The following is a 26,850-nucleotide window of genomic DNA, read 5'->3' as shown; positions in this document are numbered from 1 at the left end:
AATTGAAATTGCAAAACCAAGAGACATCTCAGCATAATAATTATAACAAATACGTTTATTTTCTGAGAAATGATAATTATTTTGAGGCACCAAAATTTATTTTATAGACATCAGTAAAAATAGCTTGTAATATCCCTATCAGGCAGATTTCTATTATCAGCCAAAAAATGATGGTATCTTAATATTCGTTACCATGTTGTTTATTGTATAACTACTACTTATATGGATGCAATTTATATTTTAGTTCATAGTAAAAACCAAGATAGAATTTTAAAAGGGGTTTCTTAGATTTGTAAATGTTATTCAGGGTTGTAAATATTTTGTTCCTATTGTAAGTGCTATTCACACAAAAGTTGCTTGTCTGACAAGTGAGGCTGAAGATGTATAGAAAAGTCTTAAAACCCAATGGGAGACAAGGAAATCTTTTTATATGTGCTTTAAACTATCCTAGAGGAAGTAATAGATTTATATCTAGGCTACAAAATTAAAAAGGATGATTCAAAAACCGATAGAATGTTCATTTGCTATTAAATAACATCTAGATGCATGATTTTAGACTAATTTGTGTAGCTATTCTGTTTCTACAAGACTAAGTCATTTTCATATCTAATAAATTCCATAGGACTTTTTTTATAAGACTTGTAATAAATCTTTTGCTTCCATTTGCTGGTTTCCATAAAGGATTTGGGTAGAATACCTCCCCATCCTTCAGCTGCTGCCTAGGTGTAAACTCCAAGTCATGGGACCAGAAAGAAACCAAGTGAGGGAGAGTCTGCCACTAGTCAGGCAAAGGAACCTGGTTCCAATCCCTGCTGCCAAATTTATCTCTGTCTTTTTAACCACTAACTACCCCATGTAAAATGATCAATGGAGCTGTGAGCAAGCAAACAGAAGCTGCCTCTGCGACTGTTTAAGTACAGAAGTAAACCTGGCAGCAGGAACTGTAACCAGGGACTCCTCACCAAGTGTCCTAACCACTGAGGCAGACTGTTGCTGCTACTTCTTCTGGCCTGATAATTCATTATCAGCTGTGCAGTGTCCAAGCTTCAAAAGCAGGGAAGAACATACCCTCACCTAACATATGCTTATTCTGATGGCTAGATCACTCTTCTAGTACAGTGGTTCAAATCACCTCTGGTTGAGAAAAGCCTAGAACTTAGAGCACTGAGGAAGTGGAAGACGTAATCACTGAGAGCATCTTTACACATGCTCTGAGGTGGAGCAGGGCATGCTTTAATAAGAGCGGCTCATTTGAGCCTTAGTTAAAGTGCCCCCACCACCATTTTGAAGTGTGGGGATGCTGAATATTTGTGATGTGGAGGCTGCTGGAGCATGCTAATTAGTATAATAAACTCAGTTAATCTAATCTAATCAATCTCGATTAGATTAGGTTAATCTAATTGGCATGTATCAGAGCAAATGTCTTGAACATGTACAGGTGCTCTGGCTCTTGGGCAAAACATGGATATCACCACTGATTTTGAGCTGAATTCAGTGCTCTCAATATAATATAAATACTAGAGCCAGGGAATTCTTCACAAATTTATGAAGAATATTAATCCCAGGAGGACTTTCAGATTCAGTGTGCTTCACGCTTCATGCAGGTGTTAATTTCTGTGGTGCAGCTATCTACCTAACTGGTTTCTGAGCAGAAGCCCTAGTGCAGTTGCCTATGGAAAGCTGTAGTCCAAACTGGAAACACCTAATAATGTTATGTGCCTATTGAGTTTGGAATTTCTGGCAAAGGACAGTTTTGAATTGTTCTTTGGCACTTAGGGGCGTGTCCAGATAAGAATGTACATGTATTTCTCCAGGGACAAATAGCAGCATCACACAGTTGTGCCACTGCTATTTGTCCTCAGAGAACACCCCTGCACAAACCCTTGAATTTGCACGGAGCAAATTCCCTAGGTGGTGTAGAGGAGGCACCGATGGGCCTCCCAGGGCTGCAGCAGTGGCAATCTGGGTGCCAGGAGCCTGGCCAGCTGGAGGGCTCCAGTTTAGGGAAGCACATGCTGCAGCCACATGCACTGCCTCACTTCTTTTTAGACTGTTTTTTAAAAATACCAGGAATTCCCAATATCTAATTTTGGCTCTGCAGTACAAATGTGCGGTGTGGAGAACCTTTTCACATGCTCTGCATGCATTCTGTGGCACCTCAAAAGCACTGCAAAGTGCATGCGTGCACGTGTCTGGATGTGTCCTAATTGCCTAAAATCCATCTAAATCCCATTAGGTGCTCAAGGAAATGCTGAATCTTGTCCCCTGTAAGAAACACTGAGGAAGGGGTAGAACTTAGACACATTCTTCTGCTCAGTATATTCTTGGATGCTACAAACCTTCTCCTAGCATTATGTCCCTAGACTGGATCAAACAGCTGCAAGTGAGAAAGAAAAGTGGAAACCCTTCTGGTCATACCCAGTTCACTCCCTCTTTCAGCATCCAATCTCTGCCACTATGTGAGATGGGATACTGGGTAAGATGGACCTATGGTGTGAAAGAGTAAATGGAACTTCTTATGTTCTGTTGCTTGCTAGGAAAGCTGTGAAAGCTTGGAACAGTGCCTCTGGCACAAAAATGTAAGACAGTGGCTGGGGCAAGACTGGGTTGTGGTAACAAGCATGCCACAAAGAAAATCAAACTCTGCAACCCATTAGGTGTAAGAGAGATTGGAGCTTGTGGTACCTAATGCCAGACCCAGGCTATAAGATAATAACAGTCATGATAAGTCCTCAACCTCCAGACCCAGGCTATAAGATAATAACAGTCATGATAAGTCCTCAACCTTCTACCACACCCGGACCAAAAAAAATAAAATTGATGGTTAAAATTATTGGCAGAGACCTGACACACTCATTACATGTATTTAACAAGACTCAGGGAGCAAGCCAGAAAGCCAAGTGGCCTAGGGAGAAACTACATATGCATCTAAGTTAAGCTAGGTATCATTAAGGGAAACAAGAACTAAAATATCCACGTCAAAGCAAAGCCTGTAAGAGATGCGAAAAGCCAAGGTGCACTGAAAACATGACTGTAAATATGTCCTGGTTAACACATTTCCCCTTTGATTAAGACCTGTTTCCCAAAGTAAACATCCAATATTTTACAAATGTCTAAATGTTTATTATGCTAAATCAGACTCTGTGACTACATCTAACCTACCTCACACCTATTGTCTGATCCTCACTGCCTCATATTTGCATTAATAATTAAGGCATATTTCTCAAAATAGTCAATCTTTAAGTGTTTATTATGCTAAACCAGTGTACTCTCACACCTAGGCTAGGGACAGACATTCAAAAAGCTGGAGCCTGAATTGATTAAATCTTTGCAGGTTAGTCTAACCCGCCTAGATTGAACCAATTTGCAAGTTAATAGACATTCATGAAATGCAGGCACATGCCTGCAGTTGCTCAGGCCAGGAGACGGGAAGGAGCGGGGTGGGCACTAGAGCACGCCCTTGGCTGCAGGGAAGCTATGTTGGGGGGCATGGACAGCCCATGCTGTAGCTTAGAGTGAAATTGCCAGGGAGGGGGTTTAATACCCCCCACTCTGCCCACCAGCATGGACCCAAGCTGAGGTCTACCAGGTGCCCCACCACACTGCTGTAGCAGTAGGGTAGAGTGGCTGGCATGGTCCCTGAGGCAGAGGGGGCAGGGATGGGGGGTTATTTTCCCCTCTACCCCATTGCACCCAGGAGACTGCAACCAGGGTCTGCTCACCTGACTGCCGCTGTTTGCTCCCTGCATGGGGCAAGTGCAGGATATACCCGATCCTGTCCTCTCCACCAGATGCCAGAGGGAGTGGGGAATGACTCCCATTCCTTGCCTTTTTGCCAAAGAGGCCCTGCCAGCCACTTTCTGACTGGGCCCCCGACCTTGCCACTGGAGCGTGGATGGGGCAGGGCCCTGACAGGGCAGCAGTCCCTGCCATGGTGTCTGGGAAGCATGAGTCTCTTTCCAGTGGGAGGCCACAAACAGGGGTCAGAGCTGCCATGAAATGTGTGGGCAAAGCAGTGGCACTGGGGCTCAGAGGGGGCCACTACTTCCCAAGCCTCCCTGGCACTGCAGCCATTTGCCCTGTGCAGTATGCAACAGCTCTCCCTGCCCTGCAGCATGATCCCTTCACTGGGAAAAGGATCACACTCCAGGAAACCATGACAGGGGCTTCAGAGTTGCTCCCCCCTTGCCACTTCAGCAGCAGGGGCTGGGCCAGAGCCTGACTGGTATGGCCCCTTAGGCAGGGGGCAGGGAGGGGGTTTAGTCCCTGCTCTGCTCCCAGGGGACTGCAGTGTAGTCTGCCTGTCCTGACCACTGGTGCCACCACTGGCACTTGCTCCCTGGAAGGAGCAAGCAAAAGAATAAGCCCTCTGTGCCCCCTCTGCCAGATGCGGGAGGGAGGGGGAAATAACACTGTGCCCCACAGCCTAAGGGGCTCTGCTGGCTGGCCTCTAGCCTTGCCACTGCCTCTGGAGCAATGAGAAGGCAGCAACCCTAATAGGGGATGCAGCCCCTGCCATGGTGTCCCAGAGTGCGAGCTTTTCCTTGGCGGGGGGTCGTGCTGTGGGTGGGGAAAGCTGCCACAGACTGTGTGAGGCAATCAGTGGCTGTGGCTGTGGCAGTGCGGAGGGGCTTGGGGGGCTATGGCCCCCCTTCAAGCCCTGGTGCCACTGCCTGCCCCATGCAGTCTGTAGCAGCTCTGACCCCCACTCGTGGCCCCCTGCCAGGAAGAAGCTTGCACTCCCTGGACACCATGGCAGGGGCTTCTTCTCTGTCAGGGTCCCACCCACTTGCGGCTCCAATGGCAGGGTCAGTAGCCTGGCCGGAGTTTGGCCAGCAGCGACCCTTAGGCAGGGAGGGGAATAACCCCCTTCCCACTAGGGTCTGGTGGAGGGGGTAGGAGGGAGCTTGTCTTGCTGCTTGCCCACATGGGGACTGAGTGGTGGTGGCAGTCGGGGCAGGCAGTTGTGGTCCCCGAGGGCAGAGGGGGTGGAGGGGAGAATAACCCTCACCCCTGCCCCCTCTGCCTCAGAGGCCATGCTGGCCAGAGTTTGGCCACCCTGCCCCACCCCTGTCTATTCCTGCCTGTCCCTGCTCCAGATAGGGAGCAGTGGGACCAGCTCTATTTTGCTGGAACAGAGAACACAGCCCAGAGAGTATGTTGGGATGCTGGGGGACTCTAGTTTAACTTAAACCAGGAATGGGTTTGGGATGAAGTTCAATAAACCAGTTGGAGCTCAATCAGTTAAGTCTGATACTACCAGGTTTATCTCAAACTGGTTTCAGCCATTTTGAAATTCGTTCATGTGCACTGAACTTATGTTCCGTTAAACCAGGTTTAAACCAGTTTCTGATCACTTAAACCAGTTTATCTGTAATGTCTGTCCATAGCCCTATTGTATCCAATGTTCTTTGATCTTTGCTGTCTCCCCAAGCCATTTGATGCAGCTATTTATTAGGCTCCATTGTTAAAATAAAGACTGAAAAATAGTATTCTGTGATTAACTTCCTAATAGTACTTAATTCAATCAATACACATCCAATTTGATTCCAAACTGATCAAAATCTTTCAAACTTCACAAACAAGATACAATAGTGACATGTTAATTCTGTCCTTGCCTCTGTTCAGACTTTAATTAACCAACTATCAAGAAGGAATGTTTTGAAGCTATACAATTAAAACAGTATAAAAAGTATAAACTGCCAGCAAGGAGTCTGCAGTCCAGAGAAGATCAAGAAGCCATCTTGCAGCACCCAGTGCACCAGTGAAGGACCCACACTCTGTAAAGCTGTACAAGAACTGCTTCCTGCCCGCTAAGGGTAAAGATCTCTTTGCAGCTAAGATAATACAAGGACTGTAATAACTCATTTATTGAATATTAAGGAAAATTCTTTTGTTCTTCATTTAGTTTTATAGTTTGTTGGAGTTATTAAAGCAAGACTTTCTGTTATTCATCAACTGAGTGTTATGTCAATTCTTAAAGGACTAGATTTAGACATTTGGTTTCTAAGTGTGACACTATGTTCTTACCCACCTCTTGTTAAAAAAGAAGGAAGAGATTTTCTCTAAAAACAATGTTTAAGGCACTTAAGGGGGAAAACGAAACATCCAGATTCAACTCTTGTTTTCTACCTGATTTGGAGGAAGGATTTGAACCGTTAAGCCTCAACATGCAGGTGGTGCCTAAGGAACAGCATTAGTGTATTTTGAGGTGTATCTCTTGATACCTAGGGCCCCTCTACATGTTTAGGTAAAAAACAGTGGGATCTAATACATGATTCATACAATCGTATCTCCTTCCATGCTACACATGCGTGGCAGGAGGCATGATTGTAAGATCACAGATCAGATAATGAATGACTGCTGCCTCCCGAGATTGGTGGGGCACCATTTGTAGGCAGCAGTGTCAGCAGTGAGCAGGGATCACCCACAGATTCTGGTGGTGGTGGTGAGGTAGGTGGGTGTAGCAAGTGGTAACCACCCACGGAAGCTGGTGGCAGCTTCAGTGACAGCCAATCTCAGGGGAGACGCATGCCCCTGTGGCCCTCCTACGCATCGCCTATGAATCAGATATCATTGCACCTGATTGCCACTTCAGGGGGAACCCAACATCAGGTTTCTCCTGCCTTGAATCAGCAAGAAACAAACTCCAGTGGCTGGGAATCCTATCAGTTGATGGGGCTCCCAGGTGGGGAGGTGTCCCATACACCTCTGCAAGTGGAAGACCAGTCGCTGCAGTCTTCCAGGCAGCGGGGTACAGCAGTTGCTGGAATGCATGGTATGCTCTTGTGGCTGGGAGACTGCAGCAGCAGTGGTCTCCCAGCTGCAGGGGTGCATTGGGCACCTCCACAGCTGGCAGATTGCAGCATCTGGTCTCCCAGCCATGGGGATGTGTGGTGTGCTCTATGGCTGGGTGATCACAGCAGCTGTGGTCTCCCAGCCACTGGGGTGCATGGTGCCCCCCACAGCTAGGTAATCACAGCAGCTGGGTTCCCCACTTTCCTCCCCAGCTGGGAGTCCCAATCAGCTGGCAGGGCTCCCAGCCACACGGGTATTTAAGCACATATCAATTAATGTGTTGGAGAAGGCAGCTACAAAGTTATTATGCATATTTTGTGGAATAACTTCGTAGCTTATTCCTCTTTTTATCACACCATTAATTGATTGAATGCGTGGCTGGGTAATCACTTAAGGCATGACTAACTGCTTAAACATGCCTTAAGTGTAATGTGTAGATGGGTCTTTTTACTGGTATACATCACTTATTTTAATGAGTATTTAAAATGTGTTACTCATAATATTAAGCATGATACATGTGAGCAGAATCAAGACCCATGGTTTTTTGTGTGTTACTTCTATTATTAGACCAACTGAATGGTTGGGATAAGTCAGACAAACTTTGAATGCAAGACACTCAGTTGCTCTAATGAAAAGATATCACCTACATAAATCCTGGACTCTCAAAGTAAGAAAAATAGAAATTGTATTATTATTATTTTTTTAAATGAATTCTGCTATGTTTAGAAGCAAGAAAAAAACCCAGGACACAGACCTCATCCAGTGAATGAGGCCTGATAGATAATATACTAGACTGGACTCCAGGGCTTCATTCCTGGCTCTACCACTGATCTCCTAATCTTTGGCAAGTCACATTGCCTCTTCATGCCTCAGTCTCCCATCTCTAATATGACTCTAATATAAAGTACTCTAAAAGCAAAAATACAAACACAAAATGAGTGTTTTGAAGATATGGAACATATGATTCTATATTCTTCCTATTTTATCCACCTTATTGGTTACATAATGAACATATGCATTATGATCAACTTCTGCCCAGTTGTGATTTTTATATTAACTGATTTGTCTTCTTCAGGTTACATAAGGATATCACGTTTCCAAAAAGATTATATTTCAATCTTTAAAAGTTGGGCACAAAGCTGTACCAGCTAACCGTTTTTATCTACATTAGAAAATTATAGTTGCCTGACATCTCAAGAAAATACTATTTTTAGTTCCCTAAAATTTACATTACGTGCAGGCAATAAATAGCAATTAAACCCTTTACAAAATGGGGTTGACTCATCACTTAGCAGCAGAAATTAAAAACTTATCAGTAATAATTAAATAAATTTCCTTTTTTTGCTGCAATTCTTAGGAGGCAGTGAAACTCCCTATTCAGCATAGTGTAGGAGTTAGTGAAAGGCAGTATGACAAAAGGTGACTGAATTATGAATTCCACCCCAGATAAACTGATTCATTTTATAACTTAAATATATAAAAAAAATCTCTCTAAAAAGGCCCTCCATTTTCTCTAGTTCAACGTACACAGAATGGTTGTAGAATAAGTAATTCTGCAACACAGTACAATGCACCACAATCAAGTTTTAAAGAATATCCTCACTGGAGCCAATTCTCATATAGTTTTCAGTCTGAAAAAGTTATCTCATACACTTACCCATAGCCTGAATCTGGCCTTTTCCTTATTAAGCAGCTGCTCAGAACTACCTAGACTGTGTATGCTGTTGCTTGGAATTGTGCCATTAATTAAATCCATCTCAATATAGGAGTGTTAGAAAAGTTGTTATATGGTAGGGTATTATACAGATACAGATGACAGAGTTATATGCAGATCTCGAGAAAGACAACTACTTGAAAAAAATAGTTAAATAGGGTACTTGTAACTTTAACTTGACTATTTTCATCTTACAAACACAAAAAACCCAAAACTTTAAACTGAGAAAGGAACCCCTTACCTTAGAAATACAATATATTTCATTTGCTATGCTAGAAACCAATGATTTTGTTATTTATTTATTTATTTTAAAGATGAAGTTATGTTTTACATCCTGAACTTGAGACTTCTGGAGCTAGACCTTCTTAGAAGCTGGGCATCCACCACTCCAAATACTGTAAAAAGATACTCATTGGGCATGTCTACATGTGTATTCATGAATGCCTAAACTTAATGCACCTGGGTGCTCAGGGTGTATTAGGGTAATTTAGGCGCACATCTACAGGTGGCGGCACTAATGCACATTAAATCTAGGCACAAGTAGCTAAGTTGCATTAGTGCACATGCAGATGAGCTAATGCACATTAACACTGTGTCTATCCAGTGTTACACATGCACTAATGTGACTTAGCTATTCGCACCTAAATTTGATAACTGCTTTATGCAGATATCAAATTTAGGCTCGCATAGACTTCAATTGCCATTTTTATGGTGCATGAAGGACACGTGTAAGTAGACATGTGTCCTTAATGTGAGTTAAAAATGGCAATTTTAGGCTAAATTCACTTAAAAGAGGCATGTGTAGACACTCCTTTTTTGGTATAAATGGAGAGAGCTGAATTGAAACCAATTACAGATTAACTTTCATTTTGTACTTCAGTTTTTAGGGACTTGGCTAGATACACTTTGGCCCCAATTTTCCAAAAGCCTTCCTAACTCTTTTCAACAACGATTACAAAACTGGTCCTTAATAAAGAGTAGTAGTTATTTAGATACCCTGCCTTTAGATTTTAAGCATAAAGAACAGAGAAGTAGGAAGAGGTAGTTCACTGTTCTTTTCAGCTTTATCATAATGCTAAGATAGAAAAATGAAAAAAAAAATCATGCTAGTGGGCTACACTTTTGTGGGTGTGAGCAGAACTGTGAGAACACATTTATCCTGCAGACAAAATGAGATGACTTACATTTTAACTGGTAAATGTTTCTCTGTAAGAAGCTATTTTCATTGCAACACAGAACATTTCTCTACAAAATTGAGAAAAATCAAATCAAATGACAATTTTTTTGGAGAAAAAATCCTATCTGTGCTAGGTAAAGCTTCTTAAACATTATTTTTCACCATAAATATTATTTTTTACTACCAGAATTGCTGAAATAGTCTGGACAATTTCTGAATTTGAGTAAAATCTCATGGTATTTATTTCATTTGCAGACAGGTATCATTTCTTAACTTTAAGTAAAGATGTGAATTCCCACAGTATAAATTAGGAACAGGTAAACCTTTTGTGAAACAAAAATTAGTACTTAAACCAGATAAAAAATGTTGTGATATTAAAAAAATCCAATTAATTACTTCTCCAGAGTGTGCCTGCCAGTTACATATTCAGTGGGAAAACATATGGAAATATGAAAATTTGCTGTAATGTTGCCTCACCTTTTCTATGGAAGCTGGCAGGGAAGAGTTACCAAATACTGGTAAAAAAACCCCTGATCAATAATCAAGTAAATGTATGTGTGATACATTATATCTTTCTATTTATCAATCTATCCACTCATTCATGTATTCATATGGTCCTCATACCCATAGCAGTTAAGGGCTACATCCACAAAGCATTTAGGTATGGTAATATTGAGTGTTGCAACACCTAGCTCCTTACTTAGTACAGGTGTTCACTCTCCTGAGTTAGGCTAGATCAACAAAGGGGGCATAGGAGGCACAACACTTAGAGCCAGATATAAGAAAGTATTTAGGTGCCCTGTGTATTTAAAAGTATTTAGGTGCTTCGCAACCCATGATTTAATCTTTTATATTCAAATAGCTGATTTCAACAAGAATTTTGAATGCTAAAGTGCATAAAGTCCAAGGCTCACCAGAGCTTGAGCCTGGAATTTTTTCAATAGTGCTGTAAAACTTTCCCATTTGAATAGGTGTTTAGCAAATAAAGTTAGACTGAGATACTGTTTCGGGGTCTCTGTTTTATGTTGATATCCTAGTCACTTTTAGGCTGTTTTGTTCTCTTATTGGAACTATCCTAAGCCTTTGTTGGGAAAGGCTGTATATCAATCAATCAAACAAACACTTTAAAAAATGTTCTCCCTTACCAAAAGTCTTGGATTCTGTATAAAATGCCTGGAAAGAGTTAGGCTAGGTATAGATGTTTCACTTATTATGTGGTAAGCATGCAGAAAGTGCTTTACAGTTATAAGAGCATGGATATTCACAGCACATGAAGTGGTTTAAAAATGGTGGATCCTGCTCTAAGTTAACCCAGGATGGATGTGGTATCAGACTAAAGTGCTTTAAGTTAGGGCAGTTTATGACACATCTGTGCCACATCCCATTCTGAGTCAAGGTAGGGTACATTCCTTCAGCATCACAGGACCCCTCACTGAGTTGTTTGTTAACTTTGGCTGCTGCTCAGCTGCTCTGGGCAAACGCTGGCCTAGCCCCGTGCCGGGCTGTTACAGAGAAAAGAAAAAAATGTCTCTGTCTCCTCTTTTCATGGCTGGGTGGGGGTAGAAGAACAGAATCTTGAAGATACATAGTCCTACCCCTAGGATAATGGGTCAGAGGTCTTGGCAGGGGGGGAGGGCCTGGCCTGAGTTCACATGGCAGGGAGGGCTTCGCCCCCCGTGCCCAGTTCCCAGCAAAGCCAAAAGCCAGAATTGGACATCCTTGTGCTGCAGCTGTCAAGTGTGGGAGGGAGTTTCCCTGACATGATCACCTGGTCTACTGCCCTGGCAAGGCCTGGCTCAGCAATCTGAGGAGGGTCCATGTGGCAGGGGGCTCCTTTCTCCCTCACTGTAGCCTCTTGACAGTTGCAGCCAGCAGCTGCAGCACAAGACTGCCTGCCCTAGCTTTTAGCAATGCCAGAATCTTAGGATGAGGTAGTAAGTCCTCATGCCACGTGGGCCCTGCAAGACTGCTGGGTCAAGTCTTCAGGGAAGTGACAGGCTGGGTCCCTGTGGCAGGAGGTTAATTTCTCCACCCCACCCAAGCTTCATGACAGCAGCAGCCAGGAGCTGCAGCATAAGACTGCCCAGCCCAGCTTTTGGCTGCACTGGGAACTGGAGGTAGTGGAAAAGAGTCCTCCCCCAAAGTGGCCCAAGCCCAGTCTCCCAAAACCAACCTGGCAATCTGGGGGAGGGGAACACACAGCATGGGGGCTCCCTTCCCCCATCCCAGTTCCAAGCATGGTCAAATCCCAGGCCGGGCAGTCTTGTGTTGCAGCTTCTGGCTGTAGCTGTCAAGAGGCTGGGGCACAGGCCCCACCAAATTCCTGGGTCAGGTGTTGGGTGGGCTGAGCCAGGTCTGTGAGGTCCACTCCCTCCACCCCTTTTCTGCTCCCCCCACATGCTGCTGATAGTCAACAGCTGGTGGGGGGCAGGGCTTGGGAGAGGGACCGCTCTGGCAGTCTCCTGGGAGGAGTGAGGGACTACCTCTCACCCGCTGGTCTTAGCAGTGTGGTCAGGCTCTGAGCCACCCCCACCAAACAGCAAGTGTTTGTTAAGTCTGCTCCCACTATAACATATAGTGATTTAAGCAAAGCACAATAGTTAGAGTAGTTTCACCAGGGGCTTTTTAAATACGTAGCCTTGGGTGAATAGGAATGGGATCAACACAAAACTAAACTAGCAGAGGAAATGTTGATGACGTACTGATAAGAAGAACATGTTTTAAATCCTAGCCTACTCAGATTCATGCACCTATGATCAGCTTCAGAATTTCAAACCCTCCTTTTCTAAAACAACTGAATATTTATTTCCCTGGGGAAACCAAGTGTGAATTCCACTCTCTAGTTAATGACTAGGGCAGTCATCTGGGCTGAGGAAGAGATGCTACCTTTAAAGGAACTAACATAATATAGGTGAATGACAACTCCCAGATGGGTCCTCTATAATTTGGACTACCTGATGGTCTTATTCTTATATCATATCAAAGCCAAGCAAAAAAAATCAGCCAAAAATTGTTTTCTCTGTGCAAGGTATTTGAATTGCAATTCAAAACATTCATATTTACATGAACAGCTGCTCTTCCCTTCCAAATGGCTTACCTGAAAATTGCATTTACAACTTTTGGCATGTGTTTTGTCCACAAAATTTTAAGTTTTTCTGATATATTCTTTAGTTTTGAGGTTTAGTTAGATCACATTTTTCTTGGTTTCCTAATTTTTCTTAGCATACCTGTTATTCTCTAGAGGATTAACAGCTGTGATTTAGATTAGTGTTGTCAGTGGTATCCTGTGTTAGCCAAAAAACAAAAACCCTCTAGGCCCAGACCCTTTATGTACTTGGAGTATTGTTTTCCTGCATGAATCAAAGTTTTCTTACTGCCACACAAGTTCTCACAGAAGGAGCCTCCTGGGACATGAGAATCCTTAGATAGCATACAGTTAGCATAAAAGCTCCCACACCATTACTTGTATTTGAAGAAAGTATAGGATTCTATCCATCACATCCCACAGCAATTCCCAGATGCTATAATGGCTCCTTGTGGCATTTAACTTGTATTTGGGACACAAGCGTAGCCCAGGCATTGGGGCAGCTGACATACATCAAGATCCAGTACTAAGGATGAAATTCACAAGGGAAATTAGAAATCTGAAACGGGACTTCGGTGAAATTCAGATGCTTAAGCCCTAGAGAGCAACTCACAGAAACTCCACTTAACCTGCATATGTGCTGGAGACATCCCAGAAGGCTGAGTTTTCTGGCATACACTATTTAGCTTCCTAAAACTTGGCCAAAAGTCCAAAAGTACTGCCATCTTGGCTGAGTCAAAAATGAGGGGCCTATGCCATCCTTGCATTCAAGACCTGAAACGGACAAATCTGAGAAGCCACTTGGGAAAGGCTGGGTCCACATAAGCAGGGGTGTGCCCATAAATAGTAGCAGCACACATTTTTGCCACTACTTTGTGCCCCAGTACACAACCCTGCTCGCATGCTTTGCAGTGGGACACATTGTTCCCATGAGCTCCATGTGCTTTGGGGGAGGGGAGGGGGCCATAGGGTGCCTCAGCAGGAGCTTGCCATCTCCTGCATTGAGGCACCCTGTGCCCCAGTAAGTAGGGGAGAGGCATGTGGAGATGGGAGAGCAGGTAGCCCTGGGCTGCCTGCTCCCCCATCCCTGTGCACTGCAGAGCCCCCCTGTGTTGAGGCCCCTTGAGTCTCAGCCTGTATTTCTCCACCGTGTGCTTCGAGACAGGGGAACAGGCAGCCTTAGACTGGCTGCTCCCCTGTTTCTATCTGCCTCTGCATGAGGGCTGTACTGCGGAGCCCCTGCACTAAGACACTCTGCACCCCAGCCAGCAGTGGAGCAGCTCTGCAGTGAAGCCTCTGTGCTGAGGCACACAGAGACAGGGGAGCAGTCAGCCCATTGCTGTCTACTCCCCCATCTTGCAGTACACTGTGCCCCAGTCTGCTGCTCCATGGGTGGCTGGGGTTCAAGGTGCCTTAGTGTGGGGGCTCTGCAGTCCATCCCCTGCACTAAGGCACATGGAGACAGGGGAACAGCCAGCTCAGAGCTCCGAACTCTCTCATTCTGAGGCACTCTGTGCCCCAGCCAGCCAGGGAGCAGCTAGCTGGGGTGCAGGGTGCCTTAGCACAGGGGCTCCCTAGTGTGCCAAGATGGGAAAGCAGACAGCCCTGGGCTACCTTCTCCCCTGTCTCTGCATTTGTCCCAGTACTCGCCACTTTGGTGTGGGTAGTGCAGCATTTTTTCCAGGATTCTTTTTTTGCTGCTGGGAAATCCCAGTAGCAAATTCTGGCCCTGTGCTGAAAATTAGCAGCACAGCACACTAATTAATGAACAACTTGTGCAGTTTGTGGCATTGCAAAGAGGTCTGTAGTGCCACAAACCACACATGCCTCCACAACTGGATCCAGACATAGGGTCTGTTCCCTATGCTATTGTGAAATTTATCCCATGGTGACTAATGCAAATGTGAATCTTCAGTCTCAAGGACTGGAGCCTAGGACTCCTCCTCTCCTAGGGGAATGCCCTCCTCACTAGGATAGAAAGACATATTTTCTCTTGCTTGTTCTCTCTCTGGCCCCATAACAGCTGTTCTGGGAAAGAGTCAGAGTTTCAGACATTCAACTAGTGCAGTCATCCACTCTTCTATGTATTGCACTGATTGGCTTAGAATTTCCAATCGGTGCTTTTCATTTATAGTGCTAAACAATGTGACTCACCAGTCCAGGTGCTGAACTACCTCCATTTAAAGCAAAAAGAACTCAGGCACTTGACTCACCATCCCGAAAGCTATTTCCCTTTGTGAAACTCATCCTTAGTGCCTGATCTGCCTGTAGTAGATGAGATTCCACATATATTTTTATTTCCAATTCAGGGAGGGAATGAAGTTCATTAAGAAAGAACAAAGTTTTCCTCTATTTTGTTACAGCATCAGAGGTTTTCTCACAAAATGGAGAAAGTTGGCGAACATAGTTGGGCCTGCATGCAGGAAAAGAAGCAGGCATTTTTCCAGAAGAGTTACTATTATCAAGGGGTTGCAGATGGATGCCAGAAGCCAGAGCCAGGAGTTACAGCAGAGTTTATGCAACACTGCTTGTCTCCTAGGTAGGCAGTTCAACTTGTCATCCCCAGAGAAGCTATATGCAAAAAATGTAGCTCTAATTTACCAAATGTTGTCAGGAAGTCCAAATAATCAGGAAGCACATATCTGCACTAGAAACTAGGCTGCAGATTGTCCAATGACTGCCCTCTATTTTGAAGGTGATACTTCTTATGTCATTTAATCTCAAAATAAACAATTATGCTGCTATTAAAGCCAAGCTTACACAAGTAATGAGAAGCATGAAGAGGCTGAAGAGTGGAGACTCAAATCTAGTGGCCAAGGTGGCTGGCTATGACCTGATGATCAGAAGACAGGAAAGCAACCATAACAGATTATATGCACTGGGTTGCTATCTGTAGCTGTTCTTTCTTGGCTTCTTTCTCTATCATTGTCAAAGATATAACACCAGTCCTCAGCAGCATAGGGCTGTGACTGAGCCAAAATAGTACTGATCAGATTCAGCAATGCTTCTAGGAAGAACAGTGGGATTCAGTGCCCTCAACACCAGGTTGGAGTTATGCTCCTCTTTCTCAATATGTCCCTGATCTATTGATCCTTGCTTTCTTGACTACACAATAACTTTCAACAGGAAGGCTGGAGAGTTGCCTCCCATCCCAAATCATCCTCCAGGTAGGTAGGGCAGTCTTCTTAATGGAGAGAGATGTAGGTTTGAATCCTCTCAGGGTCAGGAGGAAACTGAATCTGAATGTAGGTTCCCTGCTTCCTGGGCGATTTCTCTGTGTTAGGATAATATACTATACTAGTAGTACTACTATTATCATCTGTTACTGAAATCAAGAGTAACTCAGTTGCCCATACCCAAAGGAATTACTTAAGTGAAGAAGTGGTTTTGGACTATAAATTCCGCTCTCATGTAGGTGTCTGACCCAGGGCTGGAAATAGGTGCTTAAGGCCACAATAGAGGTACACATGCCTCTCTTCAGAGCTCAGGTGGTATGGTTCAAATCTTTCCTCGTTTCCACAAAACTCTTCAGAACAATTTCTTTTAAGGAATACTTCCAGGAAGTGGGAGCATTTAGGATTGTAATAAAAAATACTTTAAATGCTTGCAAAGAAGAATTTTTCCAATGCTTTGAGTTGGTCTAATAAAAGATATCTGATTTGCCCCCAAAACCTTGTCTGCCTTAAATGTTTTTCTGTGCTTTTATGTGAAAAATATTCAGAATCCAAAAAATATTATAAAAAACCAGAAATTGCTATTTTAGGGCCAGAAATTTTCAAAAATAGAGATGCAGGTGTGATAACAAATTTCTGAGAAAAAAATTGCACCGCTTTATTCATCCTACCATGAATACTGATAGTCTCACTTAAATTAATCAGTAAGGAAGGTGGATATATTGAAGAAGGATTGGTAATATGACACTAGTATGCAAGAGTAATATTCTATTCCATAGAAAGGAGTGAATTAAACTAAGTTTTCACCAAACAATTAGACCAGATCTTCACACACCCCATAGCAAAGACTTCAGAAGAAAGATGTACAATCAAAATGATGGGGGACACACAACCAGATATGATCAAACAACTCACAGTTCAAATTCAGAACATTCTTCAAGAATAGATGGAACAAGAATTATCAGTCACTAACCAACCATCTGTGAAGGATGATCAAAACTTCTTCCCCCATTCCTGGAGCATATGTTAAAATGATAGCATCACTAGAGAAAGGTATTAGTTGCTACACACAGACTTGTGGTACACTGAGATAAAAATAATAGATACTGGCCAGGTAAGTAGCCAGAGACTTCAGAGGTTATGGATATCTTAAACAGATGTTGAGGGCAAACATTTGAGTACTTGAAAAGCATTTAATTTAAAGCCCTTTCATTTGTGTAGCAGTGATTAGCTAAGCATCTCCAACTAAAGACTAACTACTTTCTTGCTGGATTGATCCCAAAGTGTTTGCCAAACCCAGATTGTAAAAAAATCAGCCATTTTTTAAGGATGTGAATACATCAGAGCTCCATGGGATATGCAACACTGGATCAGGCCATTAATTCATTAACTTTGATCGCTTGCCAATTCCTATTACTTTAAAGTGGAAGGGAAAAAAAGAACAAAACAAAGCAGCCCCAACAACACACCATCACCGTAATGCATCCAGCCAATTGCATAGTGCTGTACATATTTTTTCATTTAGGCTTATCAACATTAGGCACTCATCCAATGTGCAGGGAGCTTCCATAATAATTTTAAACTCACAATATCAGAATACAAATTCCATAATATGGTCACAGGAACTCAGTTAAGATGCACCAATTCAAGCAATTAGATGGCAAAAAAAATTATTAATCATGTAATGACCACAACATTTGCACTGTGGACTTTTTCCCAAAATGGGGGAGAAAAAGAAAAGTATACAGCAAATAAATTCTCTTTCTTATCACTGGTGTTCAGTTTATATGCTGAAGGAAGAAAAAAACACCAGCTTCATAAAAGAATGTATACCTACACATATATACGCACACATATACATACTCGCACATATATATAGATATAACATGGGGTTGGAGTGCAGGATATCTGTATCCAATGCACCTCATAGCCACTATAAATTGTACTTAAAATGAATCTTTGAAGGCCCTACCTATTCTTTCTTGATGGTTATCACATCCAGAATATTCCTAATACTTCAATTTTATGAGCAGCTGTAGTAACCATCATTAAATAAAATATTAGAAGAAATATTTTTTCTTACCTACAACATAAACATGTTCCTTCTTACCCCAAAGCTATGTTATATAAGTTTTAAAAGTTTCAACAGTATATTACACTTTTCTCTTTTCTTTTGAATTCTTGGCTTCATATATAGAGAAATAGTGAAAAAAAACCTGAAAATATTTCTGAAATTTATAATAAATTAGTTCCAAAATAAATGCTCTGTAAAAAACATGGCACAGGGAAAAAAAAAGAGGACAGCTGTTGCATGTAGTTTTACCACTAATGATTAACATGTTCATTCTGAACTCCTGTAGACTTTTCTTTCAGAATGTCACATTTTAATCTTATCATATGCATATTCTCTTTACATAAAACTCAAAACACTTGGATCAAGTAAAATCTCCTTTAATATGCTGGGTTCTGAAATTGCAGCATAGGCAAAGAGAAAGTGTAAATGGTAATTAGGGCAATACATCTAAAGAAAATTGGTAACTGAAGCATCACTGTGTCATTGTGTGAGTAAAATATTATAGCGACAATCAAAGAATATGCTGTAGCATGCTTAAATATACACATAAAGTAATATACTGTCATAGATTACATTAACTATTTTGAACAGTTTATTCTATATTTTACTTTGAGAAATGTGTTGGCACATAAATGAACTATGATCCAATCCTACAAATCCTTTTCTTATATGAGTCATCTATGGAGCTTCTTGCATATAAAGAGTTCCAGGATCAAGTGCATAGTTTTTGCTTATTCTCACACTGTCTGCCAACCAAGTTTGATTTAAATGTAGACTCAAGAATAACATAAATTATTTTTAACAAAAGACATACTATTTCTAATAAATATGTACAACAGTCTGTAGCTAGATACAGGCACTGTATACTTAGAAAAGCTGCCATTAAAATAAATATAGCTGTAATACAAGGCCAATTTCTGAAGTCCTTAGTCAGTACTTATTCCCTATCAACTTAATGGCTATTCTTATTCATGAAAAAAATAAATATAACAAAATACCTCCATCTCAAACACCTTTTAAGCATATACAAAGTCAACCTTTCTGCTTTGTTTCCTTTGATAGATTTCTTTATATATATATTGTTACATTAAAAAAAGGAGTCACACAAAAAAGTCCATCATAAGAAGTTTATACCTCTTTTCCTATTCAGTACAAAAGTTAACTATTATTTTGCTTAAACTAAAATGGAAACTCTAACTGAACCTAAGTATCACTCAAGTTTCATAATGGAAAATGATATTCATTATACCAAGACTTGAAGGTAGAAGATTTCCTTATTTATCACTCTAATCAATTACCTAATAAGCTGCCCAGGAACTAGCCATTCAGCAACTACAGTATCTAAACAACGTAATTTTAAGCTTTTTTATCATGAATGAACAGACAATCCAGGTAAATATACTTGTTGATGAGATATTCTGCTACTTCAATATTAGTTTGTTTTTCAGTCCATGTAACAACTTAACTGTGGAGTATAGAATAGGAATATTTTTACTCTATGGATAGTACATTCTCCTTGCTCTCTTAATGACCTTTGTTGCCTGACAGGCTACTGAATTATTATGTGTTTTGGAGTATTGAATCTATAGTAATAGAAGCAAAAAATCTGTGACTTACATTCTTGAATCATCCCAAAGCACACAATAGGGATTCAGAGTGCCCTAAAACAAACAAACAAAACCATTAGTTGCTGATATACATGACAATTAAAGTGACCAGTACAGCAGTCCTTCTTAAGACCTTGATCTAGTGAGACTATCTTCAGTTCATACTGAATTTGCCCCCTGGAATGGAACAAAGGGGCCCAGCACTACAAAAGGACTTAAGTACCTAGCTTCTGTAATGATGTACCTATTAGCTCAAAGGTGGGCAATGGTTTGGGCTGGAGGGCCACTAAAGGAATTTTGGTGACCTTGCCCCACAGGTGGGGAGGGAGACATTGACCCAGCACAGTGTGGTGGAGGGGAGGTGCCAACTGATCCTACACAGCCCTACACAGGTGCTGGGATTGTGGGGTGGTGACATCGCAGGGCCAGGGGCCTGGGGTCTGGGGCAGAGCCACGATGTGCTCCTTGCAAGGCCCTCCCCATGGAACGAGCGCCCATGTCAGTGGGGTGTGGGGAGCAGATCGCAGATCGTAGCTCTGCCATAGGCTGTCACCACACCATGATCCTGACACGGCCCCAGTTCTGTCCACCTGTCCCACTTCTGGATGCCTCTCCCCACCCACCCAGGGCCCCATCCAATCCACTTGGCTGAGCACAGTCTTCCTGTGGGAGTTTTGGGCTGGCCTCAATGGAGTCCCTATGTGCCCACAATCCACACACTCCATCTGGCACCCCTGGTGGTGAGTGCAGGGTGGAAGGGCTGGGATGTCGGAGCAGTGGGGCTGGGTCCAGTGGCAGAGGCACTGGCAACAGCAGCCAGGCAGAGTGAGCTGCCATGGCAGGGGCTGCCAAGAAGCCAAGTCTGGCCACCAGGCTGCCCTTATCCCTGCCCTGCTGTGCACCTGGTGGTGGCGGGCCCAGCTACAAGCACCTTGGCCTGGGCTGCCCCATGCAGCTGGCCAGGCAGGGCCAAGGGACCCGCAGCAGGTTGAATCCAGCCCTCAGGCCATATTTTGTGCACCCCTATGTTAGACTGAGGGCCATAGGTAAGGTAGGCAGAAGGAATTAGTTCGGGAACTTGATGTCAAGTAATTAGCAGCTTAGTCCTATCACAACAGTAGAAAAACAATAGGCATCTGAAGAACATAAATGTTGAAAACTGAGGGACCAATGGACTTAAGATGCTTCTAGAGCTGATTATGGTTTACAAGCCTGCAATCATGGACTGAGACACTTACATTTTATCTAGGTCCCAACTCTAATGCCCAAGTTCGCTTATGAATCTGAACATATATCTTAGCAGAGATTCTGACCCCAAAATGTTAACTTTTTCTCTCATACTCTGGGCCCAATTTAACTACCCTTGCAAACTTTGGAACAGTATTGATTTGAATGGGAATTGAGCTGGGTTCTCCAAATCTCATTATCTCAAAAATCATTAAATTGGGGTAATGTTTCAGAAAATGGAAAACAATGTATTACTGCTCTTATTTACTTTCTCTTGCCCATTATGGGTTGACAAGCAATTAAAATTCATATTTTGAGACAAATTCTGCAAACTTTCCTCAGGCTAAACTGAGACTGGTTTTAATAATGGCAGGGCATTTTTCCTGACTAAAGACTACCATATAAACATTCATATGTATCAGGCCAGTTTTACACAAATGACAGTATATGAATAAACCCAAACAAACAAAAGTTGAATAAAATACCAGCCATATAAAGAAAGAGCTGAAAGTTTCTATTTACATATCACTTGATATGACTTTTGTCATGATATGAACATTACCGAAAAAAGAAGCTGGTACAAATTACTGGTGGTTCAAGGAATAAGCTATGCAATACTTTTTTCAAAGATAAAATGGAGTCATATTTCTTCACCCCTACTACATGCATTTGATGTTATACTATAGGTTTTATAATTATAGAAATTAGCTACAGTAACTAATAACAAAAATATGCATTCCTTATTTTCTTGAATTCTTTCTGAAGTAATCCTTTTCAAGACCCCAACAACAGAAATATTTAGTGAAGTTCTGATTTTATAGACAGTTCACTCTAAGTAACTTCATTACATTTTCTGGGCATTTAAAACAGCATATTTGTGTAATGTATGTGTTTAAATGTAGGTAGTGCTTAAATTCCATGCCTCAAAAAATTTATAATCTAAATAAGGAAGATTGGAAAGAAACCTGTAAGATATAAAGATCAGAGTACGTGTGTTGCACAACTGGCCCAGAATATTTAAATGTATCAATAGCAAAGGATGTGAAAGAATCAGGAATAGGAACATTAGAATAAATAGGGAGTGATGACACATATCTTTCAGAGAAGACTCATTCTTTGTTTGGTGGAGTACGTTAATCCGTTTTATGAGCATACATGAAGTAATCTGCGTATGTTCAGTGTTACAGACTTATAAGCATATTTTAAATCCATGCCAATAACAGCTAAACTATAATCAGATACCAATACGTAACTCATGTAAGTGAGAATTTGTTTTTTTTCTCCTGGAGATAGATGTTGAACAATACATTTCCTCTTTGCAAGGAAAATACTTTCATATGTTTTGAGAAAAAAAAGAGCAACTGTTCATACAGAGCAAAAGAGTGACAGTAAAAAGGAAAGGAATTTCAAGCAATGCTCCTCAAAAAAAACACAACTAAAATACTGTTGGCAGGTTTGGGGAACTGATGCAACTGTGTTGCAGTCAGATCATGGACTGCCCCTTTTGGAGCAGTTTTCAAATGCAAACAGTAGGTTTGCTGGGTAATGACAAAAAGTCTTAGGAAAGGAATGTGTAATTTGAAAGTAGCATTGAAACTTGTTCTTTAGCTGATTTTGTACACCTTTTAATTTACCCATGAATCTGAGAAATTATGATGTTAATAATAATTGTGGACCATGGATATTCCCTTGGCTGCTTATTGCATCCTCAGGAGGTTTCTGGGTCTAAATGCCTCAGCCATTCCTTGCCAGGCTAGGTGTAAAGAGTCTCCTTGAAGTAGTTTCCAACCTTTCTGGGAGCCAAGCCACCTTCCTAAGTTGCAGCCTTTTATCACAGCTGTTGGCAGATAGTTAATTAGCTGCAGCTGAATTGTCTATTAACCTCTTTGTGACTGTTACTGGGTGGGTTGTATACACACCATCAAAGGTTCTTGATACACTGGCAATAGATGTACACTAGTACTTTCAGTTAGCAAGGTGTGATTTGCAATTCTGGAAGGTATGCAAAGCAATGCCACTGTGGCCTATGGCAACTAGAAGGCGCTGTGTAAGAGGCAGTAAAGGCGGCACAAATTTTCACCCTAGATTGCTGCTGTTATTGCTCCATGATATAAAAGCAGAGGCTCTGTAAAGTTATGAGTTATAAGTTTATATTGTAGGACAAAATGGCTTTTTGTTAGGGTCAATTTTGTATATCTTAAGGCCTCTTTCAACAAAACTAATGGAAAATGTTTCTGATTAAACTAATCATTCACGCAATCTATGGTAATTCCTGATTGTGTCAGGTACTGTAACCTTGGCTATTCTGTCTATCACATAGTACCATTGCCAGCTGTATTTTAAAGTCATCCTAATCCCAATATCATCTTGTATTTGAAAACATCCTACTCATCTGTAATTTAAATAAATACAAAATAATTTGCTTTTTATGAATAACTGCCTAACTTGTATGTTTAATATATAAATAGTCACCTATAGGGGCATGTGATGTGGCGGCTACCACACAACACTGATGTCTTCCACAGCATCTTCCTCTGCAGTGCCCCACTCTTCCTGCTTCGTGTGCAGGCCTGCTCTAGCACTCCACTTACCCTAGCCATCAAGTACTGCTGATTTCTATTGAGAACAGCAATGTGGAGCTGCAAATTTGGTGGTGAAGGTAAATGGAGGCTGAAGCAGTCCTTGGAACAGAACAGGAACTGGAGACTTTATGGGTGAATGCTGGCATGCAGCAAAAGAATGCACAATATAGGGCAGAGAAAATGGCTCTGTTGCCAGGTGACACATACTGATCCCCCTACCCAGGAGCTGGATCCAGTCTCTTTGCAGGCCAGATCTGGCCCATGGGCCATAAGTTGTCAACCCCTGACCTGTATCTTTCCTGGATACTTTGAGTGGAACTTATTAGCAAATACTTTCTAGTTCAAAAGCAGATTCCAGTAATATCTTAACCATAAACCACAGGTGTTATTACACACCAACAGGTCTTTTTCAGTTACTTATTATCCACATTCTTGCTCTGAGCATTGCTGTATCTTGGATGTAGGCATAATGTTGTTTTGTTTGAGCGAGCAGGAGAGAAATAAATTAGCAAAACTAATGAAAGAACATTCTCCCATACATACATAAATTTTATTGATTGTCTAAATAGTAATTATTAATCCACTTAAATGCATACCTTTTGATTGGTGAAGGGCAAACAATAGCTAAATAGCAAAGCTGTAAAAGGAACAGCAGTAATAAAGAGAAAGTCCCAGAAATCATTGTATGGAATAAATCGCTTGGATTTTAATTCCTATTAATTTAATGTAATTTAATTTAATTAATTTTAAAATTTGTCAATTTTATCGACATTGTGATTAAACCTTAAGAAATTAATGTATAACATGCAATGTCTACAGATGAAGTCAAACCACTTTCACTTTAATTAATGTGTGTGAGGTATAAGGTTCAAAGATAGATTGTTGTATATTAAAACAGTATAATTAAATAGATTAAACTGTCATTTTCAGCTGAGGTAAATTAGAGCAAAAAGGAAGATGAAGATAACTCAGTCTCAAAGTACAAAAAACACGTATCAGGGAAGTGCCATTGCCTCTTCAGCAAAAATTCCTTGGGTAAAAAGCTTGAAAGCTTTTTTTGTGACTAGAAAACCACTTCAGTGTTAAAATCATTAAATATTGTACTGTCAGTTCCTGGTTCCAAAGTTTAAACCAGAGTTTTGCAGTTGGATCTTGAAAGACAAACTCTTGCATTCAGCTAGAATTAAACTGGGCAAAAAAGAAAGAGTGTTAATTTGGGGCTCAGAATAGATGTTGCTTTTGTCTTGGGACAAGTTGTGCCTTTATTTATCACAGAACAGCTAAATCCTGGGATTGGCATGCATAGACATTGCTCTCCCAATCAGGGTTAAGTACAGGGACAGGGATGGGCAATTATTTGGGCCCATGGGCCATATAAGGAGTTTTAGTGAGCTGTCACAGGCCAGGTTAGCACTCCTTCCCCCCTCCCCACTCCCCTGCAACAGCCTACCAAAACTCCCTAAGTGGCTCAGCTCCATGACTGGCCGGGCAGATTGAATGGGGCCATGGGCAGGTAGGGACTGGCAACCCAGAGCATGGTGGGCAGTCAGGGCTAGGGCTGGGATTGCAGGGTGGTGACAGCATGGGAGTGGAGCCTGAGGCAGAGCCATGATCCACTGCCTGCACACCCCTGCAATGGGGGCCAGTTCTGTGGGCAGGAATGTGGATTCCAGATTGTTTTTCTGACCTGGGCCCTAGCCCTGTGCTGCCACTGCCCCAAGATCCCGCTCTGTGATCCTGACCTTGCCCACTCATCTCACTCCCTGCTTGCCTGCATCTCCATCCCATCTGTCTGACAGTATTCCTTGCGCGTGTGGGTCCCATCCCTGGCAGTGAGTGCGGGACAGACAGGTTGGGGTGCCTGGGACCTGTCATGGGCTGGACAAATCCTTCAGTAGGCCAGATCAAGCCCACAGCCGGTATTTTGCCCACCCCTATTCAGTGAACGGCTGAATGCATGGCCAGCTTTTTTCCCAGGAAAAATGCAACATCTATTTGTAGCCTGGGTATGTCTACATTCACTAGTCAAGAGCCTGAAGAGGCACCACAAATGATGCCTCCAGAAAATTCTCCACATCAAATGGGAAGAACACTACACAAATGCCAGCATCCTTGCTGAAGCCAATGTCAGCAGCACTGAGTCAAACTTTTGTGGGCTAAGACTCTTGCCAAGGTTATTTTAGTAAGGTGATGATTAACTCAAGTGGTTTCCACCTAATCACTTAGAGCAGCAGTTACCAATCCGTCGTACGCATACCACCAGTGGTACGCACACAACTCATCAGTGGTATGCATTAATAGATTTATTATAATTACTTTATATGACAAAAATTTGCTGGTGGTACTCCAGGTTGAATTGAAAAAATTGCTGGTGGTACTTAAGGTTGTATCATTTTAAATTGGTGGTGTGCAGTCTACCAGAGTTTGGGAACTGCTGACTTAGAGGAAGAAATCACCACACATTACCATTTAACAGGAGTTTGTTAATTCAGCACCCTTGTATACCTGCTTTGAGGCATGGGAGCTAGGGTATGTCCAGAAAATGGTGAGTGTGTACTTGCACTTTACAAGGAAAACTATAGCATGAAGTAATGCCTTGAAAAAGAAAAAAATTTCCCACTGAGAGGAAATTAGGAGACAGACAGTATACTGGGTTATTGAATCTTCATGCCTCAAAGGATGCACATATTCCTGTTGTCTTAATGGCTAGGGACAGACTTTACATATATATTGGTTCAGAGGATCAGAAACTGGTTTAAACCTGTAACAGAACGTAAGTTCAGTGCATATAAACTGGTTTAAAAATGGCTGAAACTGGTTTAAGATAAACCTGGTTGAATGTAGTATCAGACTTAGCTCGTTTGTGTCAAAACAATTTATGCAATGTCTGTCCCAGACCCCTTCCTGGTTTAAGTTAAACCAGAGTCCCCCAGCATCTCAGCCCTGGGCTGGGCTTTCTGCTCCAGAGAACAGGGCTGGCCCCACCCCGCTGCTCCCTGGCCAGAGCTCCTGTGGAGACTGCAGGCACTGCAGGCACTGCAGGGTCTGTCTGGTTTTCCCCTACCTCCCCCTGTGCCACTCACTGCTCAAGCAGGGATCCCTCCCTCCCTCCTTTCCATTTCTCACAGCATGGACCCCAGCAGGCATGTGGTAGCTAATGCTGAGAGGGATCTCTATGTGTTTGTCTCCAAATTCACCGGGACAGGATAAAGGCAGACATGATAGGGTCTGCTTAGGACTTTTTGCAGCTAATCAACAGGTCATCTGATAATGTCCCTCCCTTCCTATCTTGGAAAAAACTGTTTAAGAGCTTGAACTAATGAGAAAGTCTTTTGTTTTCTTGATGGGCTGCTAAACACTGTGTTATCAACTCCCTGTTGCCTCCCTCACTGCTCAGGTTTGCTGCAGACAAT

The 26,850-nt window shown here is 42.2% G+C and overlaps 1 protein-coding gene across 3 annotated transcripts in view; it reads right to left on the bottom strand.

Annotated features, from left to right (window-relative positions):
• The window catches only part of ADGRB3 (adhesion G protein-coupled receptor B3), a 706,322-nt gene that overhangs the window by 248,143 nt on the left and 431,329 nt on the right, over window positions 1–26,850 (bottom strand). For all 3 annotated transcript variants that reach the window (XM_090034594.1, XM_090034587.1, XM_090034599.1), the window contains one exon: window positions 19,639–19,682. In XM_090034594.1, the coding sequence (XP_089890720.1) occupies window positions 19,639–19,682 (44 nt within the window). The remainder of the gene's footprint in view (window positions 1–19,638; window positions 19,683–26,850) is intronic.

This window comes from Crocodylus siamensis, chromosome 1, assembly GCF_052110815.1.
Source record: "Crocodylus siamensis isolate JL-2025a chromosome 1, ASM5211081v1, whole genome shotgun sequence".
In the NCBI taxonomy this organism is placed as follows: domain Eukaryota; kingdom Metazoa; phylum Chordata; order Crocodylia; family Crocodylidae; genus Crocodylus; species Crocodylus siamensis.
The sequence above is the reverse complement of the archived record's forward strand: the minus strand, read 5'-3'. Positions and strand labels throughout refer to the sequence as shown.